The sequence below is a fragment of the Crocodylus porosus genome, unplaced genomic scaffold (genome assembly GCF_001723895.1).
Source record: "Crocodylus porosus isolate Cpor-Errol unplaced genomic scaffold, CroPor_comp1, whole genome shotgun sequence".
Lineage (NCBI taxonomy): Eukaryota > Metazoa > Chordata > Crocodylia > Crocodylidae > Crocodylus > Crocodylus porosus.
The window spans coordinates 15,284,292-15,298,698 of NW_017728932.1; the positions used below are offsets into that span (position 1 = coordinate 15,284,292).

General features: G+C 58.4%; 1 protein-coding gene across 1 annotated transcript in view; it reads right to left on the bottom strand.

Moving 5' to 3' along the window:
• The window catches only part of DOC2B (double C2 domain beta), a 54,102-nt gene that overhangs the window by 16,379 nt on the left and 23,316 nt on the right, over nt 1-14,407 (bottom strand). Inside the window, exon 4 of the mRNA XM_019545713.1 lies at nt 7,200-7,309. Coding sequence (XP_019401258.1) covers nt 7,200-7,309 — 110 coding nt within the window. The remainder of the gene's footprint in view (nt 1-7,199; nt 7,310-14,407) is intronic.

The window sequence follows — 14,407 nt, forward strand, 5'->3', positions numbered from 1 at the left end:
AGCCGGCGCCGGGCGGCAGCGGGCAGCAGGGCTAGTGCGAGCCGAGCCCTCGGGCATCGCACTTGGAGCCGCCCCGGTGTTTTCCTCTGGCTCGGGTCTGGTCCCAGCAGCAGAAAACAGGAGAAACCCTGACGTTCAAAGTAGGAAGAAGCGCAGGTACCCAGTCCTCGGCTCCCCGCCGCGCCCCCGGCCTCCAGGCAGCCCAGCACAGCGGGCCCAGGGACTCGCGGCGGGGCGGGGCGGGGCGGGGGCCCAGGCCCCTCCACTGGAAAGGGAAGGAGCCTCCCTGCAGGACAGGGGAGGCCCGGACCAGGACTCAGCACCCGCACTGAGCGCCCAGCGCTGTGCACCGCAGGCCCCGGCTCCAGCAGCCCCTCACTTCTGGGCCCCTTCACTCTTTCCCCGTGGACACCACTGGCTCCACTACAAGGGCAGCCCCGGGAAGGCGGCCTTGTGGCCAAGGACTGGCTCCAGCTGCCTGTGCTCACGTCCGGAGACGCTGGGTGGGAGGCCAGGAGGCTGCCTTTGTTTGCTGCTTGCTCTTGCTGTGGCGGGGGCTCTGAGCCCAGGGGACTGCTGCTCCCCACCCAGGGGCTGCCCACAGCTCCCGGGCCGGTCCCTGTGCCGGCCCATGGCCACACATGGCCACGTGCGGAAGGCCCACCTCTGCCAGGCCCAACAGCCTCACCATGAGTGTGTTGCGTGGGCGCCACCCCCTTCCTGCGTGGTGCCACGCTGTCCCCCTGGCAACGCCAGCAAGCACGCATGCACACACGCCGTGTCCAGCCGTCTAAGGAAGCAGAACATCTGGAATCAAAGTGGAGGAGGACCCAGCCATGGCCCTGCTCCAACACACGGGGATGAACCACCCGAGCTCTGCGTCGCGCGCCGAGATCTCCGGATGGAAAGGGCTCTAGCTGTTGGCGTAATTACAACCGCTGTAATAGGTGGGCGTAATTACAACCACTCCACTGCTGACAATAGCCGAGGAGCTGCCCCGTTGATGGCTGAAAAGTTCCCTGGGAAGTGAAATGCAGCCCACTCTGCAGTCCTCGTAAGCGCGGGACAGGCCCTGTTGTGAACCCCTGCCGGCTGCGTGAGACTATTTGTTGAAGACATGATCAAGCAGAGAACTTCTGGCGCTAGTGGGACCGCTCTGTGGCGGGCTGAGTGTGAAATGAATAATGCATTGCTTCCTCGACAGGCACTGCGGAGGAATAATTCTGTCCGATATCAGGCAGCTCCATGTTTATGCATTGCATCTATTTATTGTGGATCATGTGCATTATTTAATTTAGGCGGTTGTGCTCTTGCTGATCTAGGTAAGCGGCAGTGTCAAAGGGACAGGGCATCCTTTTTCCTGGCCGGGCCTCCAGGTCAGCCAGCACCGCTGCAGGCACCCTGAGGGGCTGCACTTTAAGACAGGGGACGGTCCCAGGGTGCCCCGGGTATCCTGTCTCTAAAGCCTGCTAGTCCCGATCCTGCCCAGGCCAACGTCCATGCGATGGCTCACTGACTGCAACGGGACTTACCCCACTGCACAGAACTAAGTGTGTGCGCACTTCCAGGCCTTGGGGCTGAAAGCTGCCCTAGAAGCACAGTTAAGACAGAGCTCGCAACAAAAGAGGTGACTTTGTCATCTTAGGGCAGCCGGTTCAAGGCACCATCCTGGAGGAGGCGTCCCCAAGCAGCCGAAGGAGGGGCGGCAGTAGGGACTGACCGGGGTGACTTCCCTGAGGGCACAAACCGCCTGGCCTTCTCCCCTTGAGGACTCTACATGCAGGCAGCTCCCTTGCTGTCGAACCCGCTCCTCCTTCCCGAGGGCCACGGGCCCTGGCCTGGAGGGTGTCCCCTCTGGCTGCAGATCTGGTTGGTGGGCCTGTGCCACTCGCTGTTTGCAAGCAGGCGGTGTGATGCTAAGAGCCCCGGTTTGCAGAGTCTGCACCGGGAAACCACCATTAATGCCCTCCCCACCACTGCCCATCACCGGCTGCTTTGCAAAGGGGGCTACAATCCAAGGGCCCAAGGGCACTGGAGACCAAGCAGGAGCCTGACGCCAGGCATGAATCCATGTTCTCTCTACGGCTCCCTCACAGTGCTGAAGTGGTATACAGCAGCCTTAGGGCGAAGAAGAAAGCAGCTGCTAGGTTTTAAGGCCAGAAAGGACCATTTGTGGACACGCGGTCTGGCCTCCTGCCTTGTGCAGCTCGGGAGCCCTGCTGAGGGACTCGTGCCGCAAGCTTGCAGCTGGAGAGGAGCATATCTTCTGACCACGCTTTAAAGATGGAGGCTCTGGCCCAGGCCTCAGGAGTGTGGTCAAGCGATTGATTCATCAGCCTGAGATTAAAAGCCCGCACCCAGTCCAGTGTGAACATATCTCATTTTAGCCTCTAGGCACAAGAGCGTCCTGTGCCATTGTCTCTCAACACATAAGGTGACCGTTGCCAGCATGAAAATATTGGTGTCTGCTGTTTCTAAGACACTGGAAATGAAAGCAGACGAGTCTTGTGTCTCAGCTGCATCACAGCATTCAGGAAGATGCCAGCTGCCACTGCTGCTAGCTAAAACATCTCCCAAATGCTTCCTGAGGCTGGATGGGGGAGTGCGGGGCAGATCTGCTGTGAGTGTTTCTGAAGTCTCTGATAACACATACTTCACCAAGAGACCTTCTCCCGCACGCCCCCTGACACCAGCACAGAGAAATTGAAGGGCAGGCGTTTAAATTAAACTTCATGATTCACAACCTCTGAGCGGCTTGTTGAAGACGCACTGACTCTTCAGTGGCAGCTCTGCAGAGCCAAGGCGGAAATGCTGGAGCCTGCCCCCGCCCCGGGCACACGCAACAGCCACCCCAAAGCCTTGGGGCGTTTTCAATTAATTCCTTCAAAAGCCAAGCTGCGGCAGGAGCAGTCCACAGGCTTTGTTAGGAAATGAGTTTGCAGCAGGGCTAATCTCCGGGACCCGCAACGATTACTTCAGAGAAGCCATCCTTCAGTGCAGGACTTGTTACAGCGGTGGAGAGGCCTGCTGGCACCAGGAAGATGCTGAACACCGATGCCATCCGTGCTCTGCTGCTTGCGCCTCCGGGCTGCAGGCTGGTGTCTGAGCATCTCGTGCTCCCGCTCCTAAACCAGAGGTCACGGCTGCTTCAGATTCAGGCACTCCCCAGAGGTGCGGCTCCCCGTCCCACACCATCCCCTTGCAAAGGGAGACAGGGAGCGTGGGCAGTGACTGCACTTTTGAGGGTGTCTTCCCTGGGCCACTTCCTTCTGGGTCCAGAGCCCAGCCTTTGCTGCGGGCCAAATCCTGGCAGACGCTTGTCCCTCTCCACACAAGTGCCACATGGAAGCGGGTCAGCTCTGCTCCGCGGCAGCCTGGGAAGTGGAAGAGCAGACGGCACGGCACGGGCAGCTGGGGCTGCAGTGGTGGAGCGAGGCGCCCGGCAGACGCAACCCCCTGCTCAGGACTGGGGACGGCAGGTGCAGATTGCAGAGTAGTCTGGGGCCCGGGGCTGCCTTGCAGGTGTGAGAAGTGCTGCACGGGTGCAGGGGCCCCCACTGACTGCCGCCTCCTTGGCCGAGAACTAAGCTCATTTGCACCATGAACGGGAAGAAGCCCGGTCTGGGCCCCCACCCTTGCCCCAAGGGATTCTGCTGCTCCAGGAGGTGCCCAGGGCTGTATAACCCCCCCGCCCCAGCCTGCAGGCCGTAAGCCCTCCACCTGGGAGTCGCTGCTCACGTGCCAGAGCAGAAGAGGCAACTCCGGGGTGACCCACCGAGAGGGCCAAGAGCCAGTTCCTTGCCCTCACGCTGCCTCCTGCTGCTCTCTGCTCACAGGGGGAAGTCCTGAGACGAGTAACACAGCCCTCTCTTCCCCGGGGCTTCGGCACCAGCCCTTCAGGCCCCAAACGCCGAGCCGGACCGTGCAGAGCGGAGGCTCCTGGCCCCCATCTCTCACTGCTCAGGATTTTGCTGGTGGATTTTGCAGTAAACAGGCGCCCAGATGAGTTTCCTGGGTGCACCGTGAGTTCAGCGCCAGGGACGCAGGCGGTGCTCCCTCCTCCCCACCACGGTGGGTATTGTGAGCAACCCAGAGCCCCTGGCTTTTCCCAGGCAGGAGGGAAACCGCTGGCCAGCGCCACCTCCCTGCTGCCTGCTGCTACCTCACGATCAGGACGGTTCATGTGGGAGTGTGTCCGCAGCCGTAGCAGCTGGCACGCCACGGTGTTCCCTCACCTGCGCGTGGCACCAGAGGCCCCGACTGGGCTCCGAGTCTCCCTGCGCTCGGTGCTGCACAGCCCTTCCCCACAGCTCTCCGAGGCAGACGAGCAACTTGGCTAAGACGGTGCAGGCAGCAAGTGGTGGGGTCCAAAGCAGAGTCCAGGCCTCTGGAGATTCCTGCTTCCCCTCTCGGGTGAGCGGGGAACGATAGGTTGGAGGAGGGAACTGAGAACCCGGGAGGCGCCGGACTGCAAGGGCAACTGCCCCAAGGGAAAGCTAGAACATGTGGGCAATGAATTAAAGAAAAAATACACACCGTTTTCCACCTTGTGGCAAATTTGTGAGAGCTGACATCAGTCTCGCCTGCAGCCCAATACCACAGGAACTGGCGGACCCCGTGATGGGCGCAGGGGAGAGGGCTAGGGGCTGGGTCCGGCCAGCGAAGGACAAAGCCCTGCTCAGCCCAGGCCCAGCACTGCCTCTGTCCCAAAGTCCCTCTCCCCCGTGCCATTTCCCAGCCCCCAAGCAAAGCTTCGCTGCGCCAGCTCTCCGGGGCGCTCCAGCTGGGGCCTCCCAAGGCTCCGAGCCCGCCGGAGCCACGCAACAGGCGCCAGCTTCCAGGTTGTCGGTGCAGCTCCGGTTGCCATAGTGACGCGGGAGGATGCGAGTTCCCCCTTCCACCGTGCGCCATATGCCAGTCCGCCAGCCGACGCCTGCCGGGGCCGAGCCGAGAGGCCCCTGGAGGCGCGTGGCGAGGCGCTGAGCTGGAGCGATCAGGGCACGACGGCGGGCAGCCTGCCGCTGCCACTTGGGCTGGAGGTACATTGGCTGGGGGTTACGAAGGGAGTTCCCTCCGACCCAGTGCAGGGCCACGAGAGGCAGTGACATGGCCCAGCTCTGCCCCCTGCGGCAGTGAGGTCCACAGGTTTCTGGGCATGCAGGATGAGCCATGGCAAGAGGCTTTGCCCTTCCTGATACCACAGCACCAAGAAAATAGCCCAGGGGAGAGGGAGGACCAGACAGCCTTCGCTGGTCAGGATCCAAGTGCTCTGCATGCGACCTGCGCAAGGGACTCCTGCCTTGTTTCACTGACGCTTTAATGGCTGTTTGATGGGAGCAAGTCCCAGGAAATGGAGCATAAAACTGGAGGCAAAGAACTTGCCTTTCAGCGCTCCCCTCCACAGGCAAAGTCTGATGCTTCTCCCTCCCTCTCACGTCTTCGGCAGGAGCGAGACGCAGCCGCCCTACCAGCTGGTGACCACTCGTCACTGTCTGTGCTGGGGCAGCGAGCGGGGCCAGGGACACGGCACCGCTGCCCCGAGAGATGCCCCAGCAGCCGCCACGGACAATCCCGCAGCAGGCTTGTGCCAGGAATTACAGTTCCACCACGGGAGAATGAAGACGTGAAACGCGAGTCCAGCAAACACAGGGCCCCGTTCTCCACCACACCCTTCTGCTGCTGGGAGCCCACGGCTCCATCCTCATAAGGATCAAGTGGAAACCGTTTTCGCAGCAGGAAACAATTACGCGAGCTAACGGGGAGGTGAGGGCCGAGGCCAAACACTCCTACTCCCTGGCGCATTTCAACACAACAGTCCAGCCAAGCGATTCTCTATAAACCAATTTCCACGCTTGAGGTAGCTGAAAACTTCAAAGGCACAGAGGAGAATGAAAATAATACTAAGGAAACCCGGGCTTGCAGCCTGATGCGCTGGCAGCACTGATATTCCCGTGGGAAGGGCTCGTCTCTGGAGACCGCTATCCCCGCGCTCTGACAGAGGTGGCTCTGGGTCCACCTGCCCTTGCCAGCTCCGCTGTGCCGCAGCATCCTGGTCTCAGCACTTCCTGTAGCTCTGGGCCCTGCAACGCACAGCTCCTAGCCTTGCAGCCGCAAAGCTCGGATGGCTTAAAGCTACGGGCAAACCCCTTCGTTCTTTCACAGCCTCTTACCTGACCTCCACCGCAGGGCACTGGAGCAAGGAGATTTGCAGACGACATAAGGACAGAACACAGCAGCCTTTGCAAGGGCCGGTGCTAAAAGTCGTTGGGATGCTTTCCTTTTATTTCCACAGGCCTTGACTCAGGGCTTACACGTGGATTCCAGTTTAACCAAGGCTGGTGCCCCGGCCAGGAGAAGCGCTGGACTTTGTGGGGAGGATGGCTGCTACCCCGAACCGGATGCTACCCAAACCTTTGCTTTGCTACAGACCTCAGTGTTAGGCCCTGTCTGAAAGGCAGTGTTTCTGACACACTGTGCAAGGATGAATGGCACCGACCGACCCACTGCCGTGCTGCCAGCGGCACAGGGCCGGCTTCCCACCCCCCAGTGCACTAGCAGAACAGGACTTTGCTCCCAAGAGACTGGCTTCCATGTTGCTTGGATGGGTTAAACCAGGCTGAGAAAACTTGGCACCATTTAGCTTTGTGGCAATTGGAAAATGCACGCAGCACCCACCCCCAACACAACAGGAACCAGGCCCCAAAGTGCACCCCCATGCCATGAACAAACCAAGTGAGCAGCTGACTATGGTACAGTGACCAGGTTTGGAAACAAAAAGGGTAAACCCCCAAGGCCCTTCCCCTGGCACGTCAGAGCCCAGGGCGCTGAGCGAGGAGTGCAGGACTCCTCACCCACGCTTCAGTCTCAGCACCGAGTATCTGCTGCGAAGGGTGCGAGAGATGCCCTCCGTCAGGGCATGCAAGCGATGGGCCCAGCTACATCGTAACTCCCTCTGATCGGCCTGAGAGCAGGAGCTCTGCACGTGCCCGCAGCATGCCAGGCAGAGGGGCTGCTGTGATGCACGTGAGAGGTCCACGTGGTCATCTGAATTCTGGGCCAGAATTCAGACCCCTGCACCATGGTGACCACATACATCCTTCTCCCTCCCCCAGAGGGGGAAGCAAGTGGGAGAACTTTTCTCCAAACGAGGAGGCAGGAAGTCTTCCCCAGCCCACACCCAGATCCGCCGAGACACCTACCGGAGCGTCTTGCGGATCATGTCCTCATCTGTGATCCCGTAGTAGGTGAGGGTCTCGTTCCAGGTGGGGTTCAGGGTGTTTCGCAAAGTTTTCGTTCTCAGCTTGTTGGCCTGGAAGAACAAATCACACCCCCAGTTACTGCAGCTGCAGCGGGGAGCAGTCGTGACCGATGTGCAAACACTTGAGAAAGGAAAGAGCCCAAGAAATGAGCTTCCCCAAGGCCCTGGCACCCGGGAGGTGCTGCCCCACCCATACAAACTGGGCACCTTGGCTGAGGGCAACAGAGCACAGGGACTTTGGGCTCAGGGACTCATACGGCAGGGGAGAGAAAAGAAAAAAAAATCAACTCGGGTTCAGCCCCACAGGGGGCTGTGCGGGCTGGCTGCTCGCAGGCCTGGCTCTCACTATCGTTTCCCCGACACACGTTTCATTAGCCTTGGCAGCGCTCAGCATCCCCTGGCTCTCACCACAGCCTCTTAACACTGAGCAGTGCAGTGCCCAGGGACACGAACAGCCCTAGCACAATGCCGAGCACGAGCCTGCAGCCCTCCTACCGAGGCAGGATGGAGCACGACGGATCCTCCCACCGTCCCGGGCTCTGCTACAGCCCCCCGCAGCCGGACCTTGCTGCTAGAGGGAGCAGGAGCAACTGCCGTACGTCCTCTGCCGACACAGGCCTGGCGCATGCTACAGAGCCGTGCTGGCTTCACAGCGTGGACCAAGTTTCCCTTGCCAACAGGGCAGTGTCGACAGCCCCCCTGCTGTGCACGCAGCCCTGCCAGCAGGGGAGAGGGCTTCCACCAGCTTCAGCTTCTGCCACTTGGACATGATGCCAGCAGACAGCCCCTCCTATTGCCATCTGTCACAAGGGGACTCTGCCGACGTAGCTCTGGAGCCTGGACCAGGCCTCGGACAGCTCTGCATTCATCCCCACGGAGGGAGCTGCTCTTTGCAAGCAGACGACTGACTGTGCCCCTTCCATGGCAGTCCTTCTGAAAGGGCCTGCTCCATAAAACACTGGTATGGCAGTTTAGTGCCCCTATAAAACAAGCTGCTGCAACCATATTTAAGGCCCAGTTCTGGAAAACAAGTAACTGCCCTGACAAGTGCATTTTTTAATAAAGCATTAGCGAGACACTTCCAAGAATCAATTATTGGATCACTGTATTGTCATTTTTTCGCTGTTCTCTTGGCTTTTTTTATTGAATCATTAATCATTCCATGCAAAGTCTCATGGGAAGCTTCATTATGAATTCTGGTCACGTGCTGGAGCAAGAAAGTGCCAAAGAAACACACAAGTGTCGGTCAGGAGCAGGCACGGGGGAACAATGTGGGCATGTACTCTGCTCCCAGTGGAGCTCATCAGAGCATCCCGGCTGCCTCCCGCCTCTGAGCTGGGTCAAGCCGCTGCTTCGTTCCAGGGCCTCTCGTTAGCATACTAAGTCCGGAGGAGTTTTGCCAGGAAACCGTTTCAGGAGGAGCTTATTTGCACGCGGCTCATTGGGCAGGCCGAGCACATCCCATTGCAAAGGTTGTCCCATCATTCAGTCTAGCACCAGAGTTGGAGGAAGCTGCTAATTGAGAGGTCGAACCGAGGCAGCCCAGACCGCAGCCTGCCGTGCACTCGGCGGGGACAATCTAGAGCAGATGCCAAAGCCTCTCCCCACTGCCAGCAGTCCGGAAGAGGACATCTTTCTCCTGCCCTGGCAGAGGGGCACTGAAAAGCTCCCTGCCATCCTGTGCCCAGCAGGATGCTTTCAGGTCATGGGAATGGGAAAGGACCTTGGGCAGCGGGGACAACATCCTTGGCTCGTTCCATCCGGCTGCTTTATCAGCGCTCAGCAGAAAGACACTGGGGGCTGGAGAGAGCTCTGATCCAGCACCCTCCGGGGCCTGGCAATGGGAGTCCTTCCACTGCCTTTGCTGGGCTACCAGCAAGCTGAATCCTCAGCAGCCCAGGCACCACCTGATTGAGTCTGTCATCCAGCACTTTGCTCATGCACTTCCCCAGCTTCGTCCCCAGTGACTTGAACAGGACAGAGCCACACACACATGCGTCTGCCTGGCTGGGGACAGCCTGCTTTGAACATTCGTGCCCAAGGGACCAGAGGGAGAAATCCAGGCACATGGGCTGCCCTCTTTACTCCTCCCCGCAGCGTCCCTGCCCTTCAATAGCTCCTCAAAGCTGGGTTTTCTAGCGGCTCCCCTGTGACGGTGTTCGTCAGGGCAGCAGGGCTGTGTGATTTCACCGCAGGTCTCATGAGACTTGGTGCTGTGCCGGTGGCTTGGAATCAGGGAAATACAGCACGTTTTTCGAGTAACTCTCCAGGCTGTGTGGTTGCAGCAGAAACTCTCCCCCATATTTTCTCCTCTTCCAACGCCTCAGTATTTCTGGGGAGAGAATGCAGTCAATCCACGTTTGCAGGCTAGGCACGCACCGATAATACTGGGGCAACCAGAAGAAAATCCAGACCCTGCCAGTGCACCGCTACAGGGAAGAGCAGATGGGGAAGGTAGGAGGGAAGTCCAACAGAGCTGCTACGGAACGGCCCGGAAACTGGAAAGCATTCAGAAAATGAACGTGCAAGGCACAGAACTGCAAAACCTGGCTGTGGCAGCAGTACGCCAGGGTGCAGATCGTCCCCAGCCCAGGCCTGCTGCCAGGACACCTCACCGCAAGCCCCCCAGTTAACGTGGCTGCTCTATTTTCGGAGGCATCGCGTCACGCTACTGGCGAAGGCTTGGCACGGACAACGGGGCGATGCTGGAGCAGCGTGACGTGATGCAGCTCAAAATAAAAGCAGCGGACCAGGCGCATTGAGGCTTTAGCGAGCAGCGGGAGGGTGCAAATTGAGCTGCTTATTTTTTAAGCTTTTAAAGTAACAGGAGCAAAGGAGCAGAGATGCAACCTGTGAGTGAGCCTGAGAACTGACAAATGCCACCAGGAGCCGCACGCTGGCCTGAGTTCATCTGCCCAGGGTTTCTGCCTGCAGATGAAAACGTCCTGCTTGGAGCTGAAGGAGATGGCACCGTTAGGGAGGCAGGCAGGTAGAAAGAAAGAAAGAGCAGGAGAAGGAGATGAAATAGCCTCATCTGCATCCTCTCCTTGGCTCCCAGGTCCTGCTGGAAAGCCATCTGCTGCCTGCTAAGTCAGGGGAAAGGCTGCAGGGAAAATTTCTTCCCAATAACAGCATCTCCTAACCTAAGATCCTGAAGCCTAGCGTACCCAACACATCTCAGTCTGCTGCAGAGGCAAAAACTGCATGCCAAGGGGCAGGAAGGGGAAGAAAATCAGCAGTCGACGGAGCTACTTTGCCCAACAGGATCTCCGGAAGGACAGTGGGGGTTCATGCCCCCAGTCCATCACCCCTCTCCAGGCTGCCTTGGCCTGATGCAAACGGCTGCTCTCAGCGGCCTCCTAACAGCGTCGCTCCATCACAGTGCTGCACCTCAGAGCAGAGGCACCTTCTGGGGGCTAAGAGGAGAGCACAATCCCAGGCTGAGGGATGATCGATCTCAAGCCAGGCTGTGCTCCCCTCCCCTACCAGCTGTCCCGTGATGGATCGAGCTCAACAGAACTTGCACTCCTTCCCTGCCGGCCTCAGCACCGCCGCTACCGGGCAGGGAGGGCAGTGCACGGGGCTCAGGAGAGCAGGCCTACATGAGGGCTCATCCATCGATCCCCCGCCCAGTGGGAAACGGCTCTGGCCATTTCTCAGCCTAATGAGCTCTGATGAAAGCAATAGATAAAGGCTGTCAGCAAACAGTCCCACAGGGCCGTCACATCCATCACCCCACCTGGGAGGTGAGCGGGTGCACCGTGCGTCAGCACCTACGGGGTCCCTCTCGCCAGTCGCCAGTCGTTGTCTTGCTGTAGTGCCTGCATGAGACCTAGACATCAACGGCTCGTGGCATATGGGGGCTAGACAGTGCAAGTTAGTCTATAAGGTGGTGGCGGGGGCCGTTCCCAGGACCTCACCTTCCTCCTCCCCGCTTTTTTATTTCTGCACCGAAGAGCACAAAATGTGCCCGGGACATGCAGGGGCTTTCATCTGCTCTTCACTCCCTACAGCAGATCACCATCGATGGTGTGGCATGAGCAGGAGTGACAGTGTCTGCTGACAAACGCACTCATGACTCTTCCAAGCTGCAGTGAAAACCAAGATGTGCCAAGGTGAAATGCCCCGACCACTGTGAATTTATGCCGCTGAACTTTAACAAATAAATAGACCTTCTCTAAAAGGGCCTTTTATTTTGGTATAAAACGAGAGCCAGATTAATATTCATAGCATATGCATTTTGTATTTAAATTCATCTACCCCAGCAGTTACTGTGAGTTCTCGCTACACATCAACATCTTTAATTATACCGTTCCCGAGCACATTCGAAACAGAAGGGGCTGGAAATATTTCCCTTACAGTTTATGCTAGGTGTGATTATGGGCTGCGAGGTTTTTAATGCAAAAAAGGAAGAGAAAGGAGCTGTTCTTCTAGCGGTGCCATTCAGCCTGGCTCACACAGGCTTTAAAGCCATGTCACACACAACTGCTTCCTGAGGAGCTCTGGAGTTCAGTCTGCTGAGAGCCAGGACAGATGTCCAGGCATGGCCTTTGGGCCGAGATCAACCTGGCAGGGTCACGAAGGTGGTTTCCCAGGATGAGGCCTGTCCCGTGCACTGCGGGCAGGTTGACCCCTGTGAGTTTCCCCACACCCGGGAAATGACTGCACTGTTTTGTGGCAACGGCGAGCTGTGTTCTTGCTCTCCCCCTAGCTTTCTCCTTGGCCTTTTGGCTAGGACCAAGTGAGACTAGGGGGCATCTGAACCCCAAGGCCTCTGGGCTTGGGGCTTGCACGTAGGATGCCTGCCATGGATTTGGGGAGTATCTGAAGTCCCAGACAGATGGGTTTGGGAGGGAGGATATTTGCCTGGCAGTAGAGCCACACAGACTTGAGTGACTGAGCCCTGCTAAGTCAAAATTTGAGACTTGACTCTTGGAATTTGCCCAAGTGTATTTGGTACTTATCTGATATGAAATATTTATATTAAAAAAAAAACACCACTGGCCAGACCCCCAGCAGTTTGCCCAGCTTGCCCTGAGCTCACTGCACTCTCCCCGGATGCACCAGCCTGCAACTGGTGGGCGAGCAGAAAGGGCCAGGAGGAAGACATGCTCCGGTGGGATGGGCTCCTCCTGTCCCCTAAAGGTAAGTGTGTGTTTTCTTCTAGGCTGGTGGATCTCCTCCAGTGGGCTTTAAGGTAGGCTTGTCGGGGGAAGGGGAAGACGAGGGAGGAGGAAGCCTTGGACCGCTAAACTAAGCAGCGCTCACAAGTACAGTCCAGCCTAGACCAACGAGCGAAACAAATACCCAGGTAAGCAACAGGGGCCCGGGCAATGCTGAGATTAGGGGGCCAGTGCACACATGCACAGGAGGCCTCAAATGCCCCTACACAAATGCTCGTAGTATGGGAAATGAGCAAGAACTCACCCTCCTGCTAGCTGACACCAACCCAGACATTGTGGGGCTCCCTGAAACGTGGGGGGACCCAACGCACGACCGGGCGGTGAATACCAAGGGCTACAGGCTGCACAGGAGGGACAGGGGAGGGAGGAAAGGCGGGGGGGTGGCGCTCTACATTAAGGAGGAATGCACATCCTCACCAGGTAGCACAGAGTCAGAGGAGGGGCACACAGAAGTGCTCTGGGCTAGGATACAAGGCAGTCGAGGGGAAAGAGATTTAATGGTGGGGGTCTACTGCAGACCCCCCGACCACGGGGAAGAGCTAGACCAGGAATGCTTAAGTCAGCTCACGGAGGTTGTGCAGTCAAAGGACGTGGTAGTCATGGGGAACCTGAACTTCCCGGACATCTGCTGGGAAGAGCAGTCCGCCAGGTCTGACCGCTCACGTAGGTTCCTAGCCAGAGTGCAGGACCTCCATCGAACCCAGGAGGTGCCCAGCCCCACCGGGGAGACGCCTTGTTGGACCTGGTGCTGGCCACCGGGGATGACCTGGGGAGGGGGCTGTGGGTGCTCGACCACCTGGGCAACAGCAATCATCGCCTGCTGGGGTTCACCAGCCAGCACGAGGTGGTGAAGGCCTACAGCAAGGCAGCAGCCCTAAATTTCAGGAGGGTGGACTTCAGTGAGCTAAGGAGACTGATCTGGGAAGCACTGAGGTCCCGGAGGGGAGGGGAGCCGGTGTCCAAGGAGAGTGGTTGCTCCTTAAGGGGACGCTCCTCCAAGCCCAAAGGGAGGTAATCCCAACACGGATGAAAGCCGGCAGGAGGGCGCGAAAGCCCCCATGGCTCACCAAAAGCATCCAGCAACGTCTCCTAGCTAAAAGGGAGGCGCCCACCCGGTGGCAGGGAGGGGCCATCCCCAGGGAGGACCACCCTGCGGTTGCTCAGGGATGCGGGGGGGGTCAGGGAGGCCAAGGCGGAGATGGGACTGGGACTAGCTTCCCAGGTCAAGGACAACAAGAAGTCTTTTTTTAAACATAGGGGGCAAAAAGAAGGTACTGGGTAACGTGGGGCTCCTGCAAGACACGCTAGGAAATCCAGTCGCACCAGATGACAAAGCTAACCTATTTAACGATTTCTTTGCCTCCATTTTCCCGAGCAGGGGCCGGAACAGCCCCCCCCACACGGGGTCCCTCTCAGGCCCCAGGGGAGGTGCGCCCAGGCCCAGGGTCAGGGCGGATCTAGTCAGCGAGCATCTGGAAGGATTGGATGTATTCAAATCAGCTGGTCCGGACGATCTCCCGAGGTCCCTTCCAGCCCTAATGTCTATGAAATCTCCACCCCCGAGTGTTGAGGGATTTGGCTGAGGTCATTGCAGGACCCCTGGCACGGCTGTACGAGCACTCGTGGGGCTCTGGTGTGGGGCCAGAGGACTGGAAGAGGGCCAGCGTGGTTCCCATCTTCAAAAAAGGGAGAAAGGAGGACCCAGGAAACTATAGGCCAGTTAGTCTTATCTCGATCTTGGGTAAGCTTTTTGAGAGAATTACCCTGGCACATGTCCACAAGGGGCCGGGGGGAGATCATGCTCAGGGGCAACCAACACGGGCTCATTAGCGGCAGGTCCTGTCAGACCGACCTGGTGGCCTCCTACGACCAGGTCACCAAATCCTTAGACGCAGGGGTAGCAGTGGATATCGTCTTCCTGGACTTGCGGAGGTCCACGAGGGGCCAGCAGGGGAGACTATGCTTA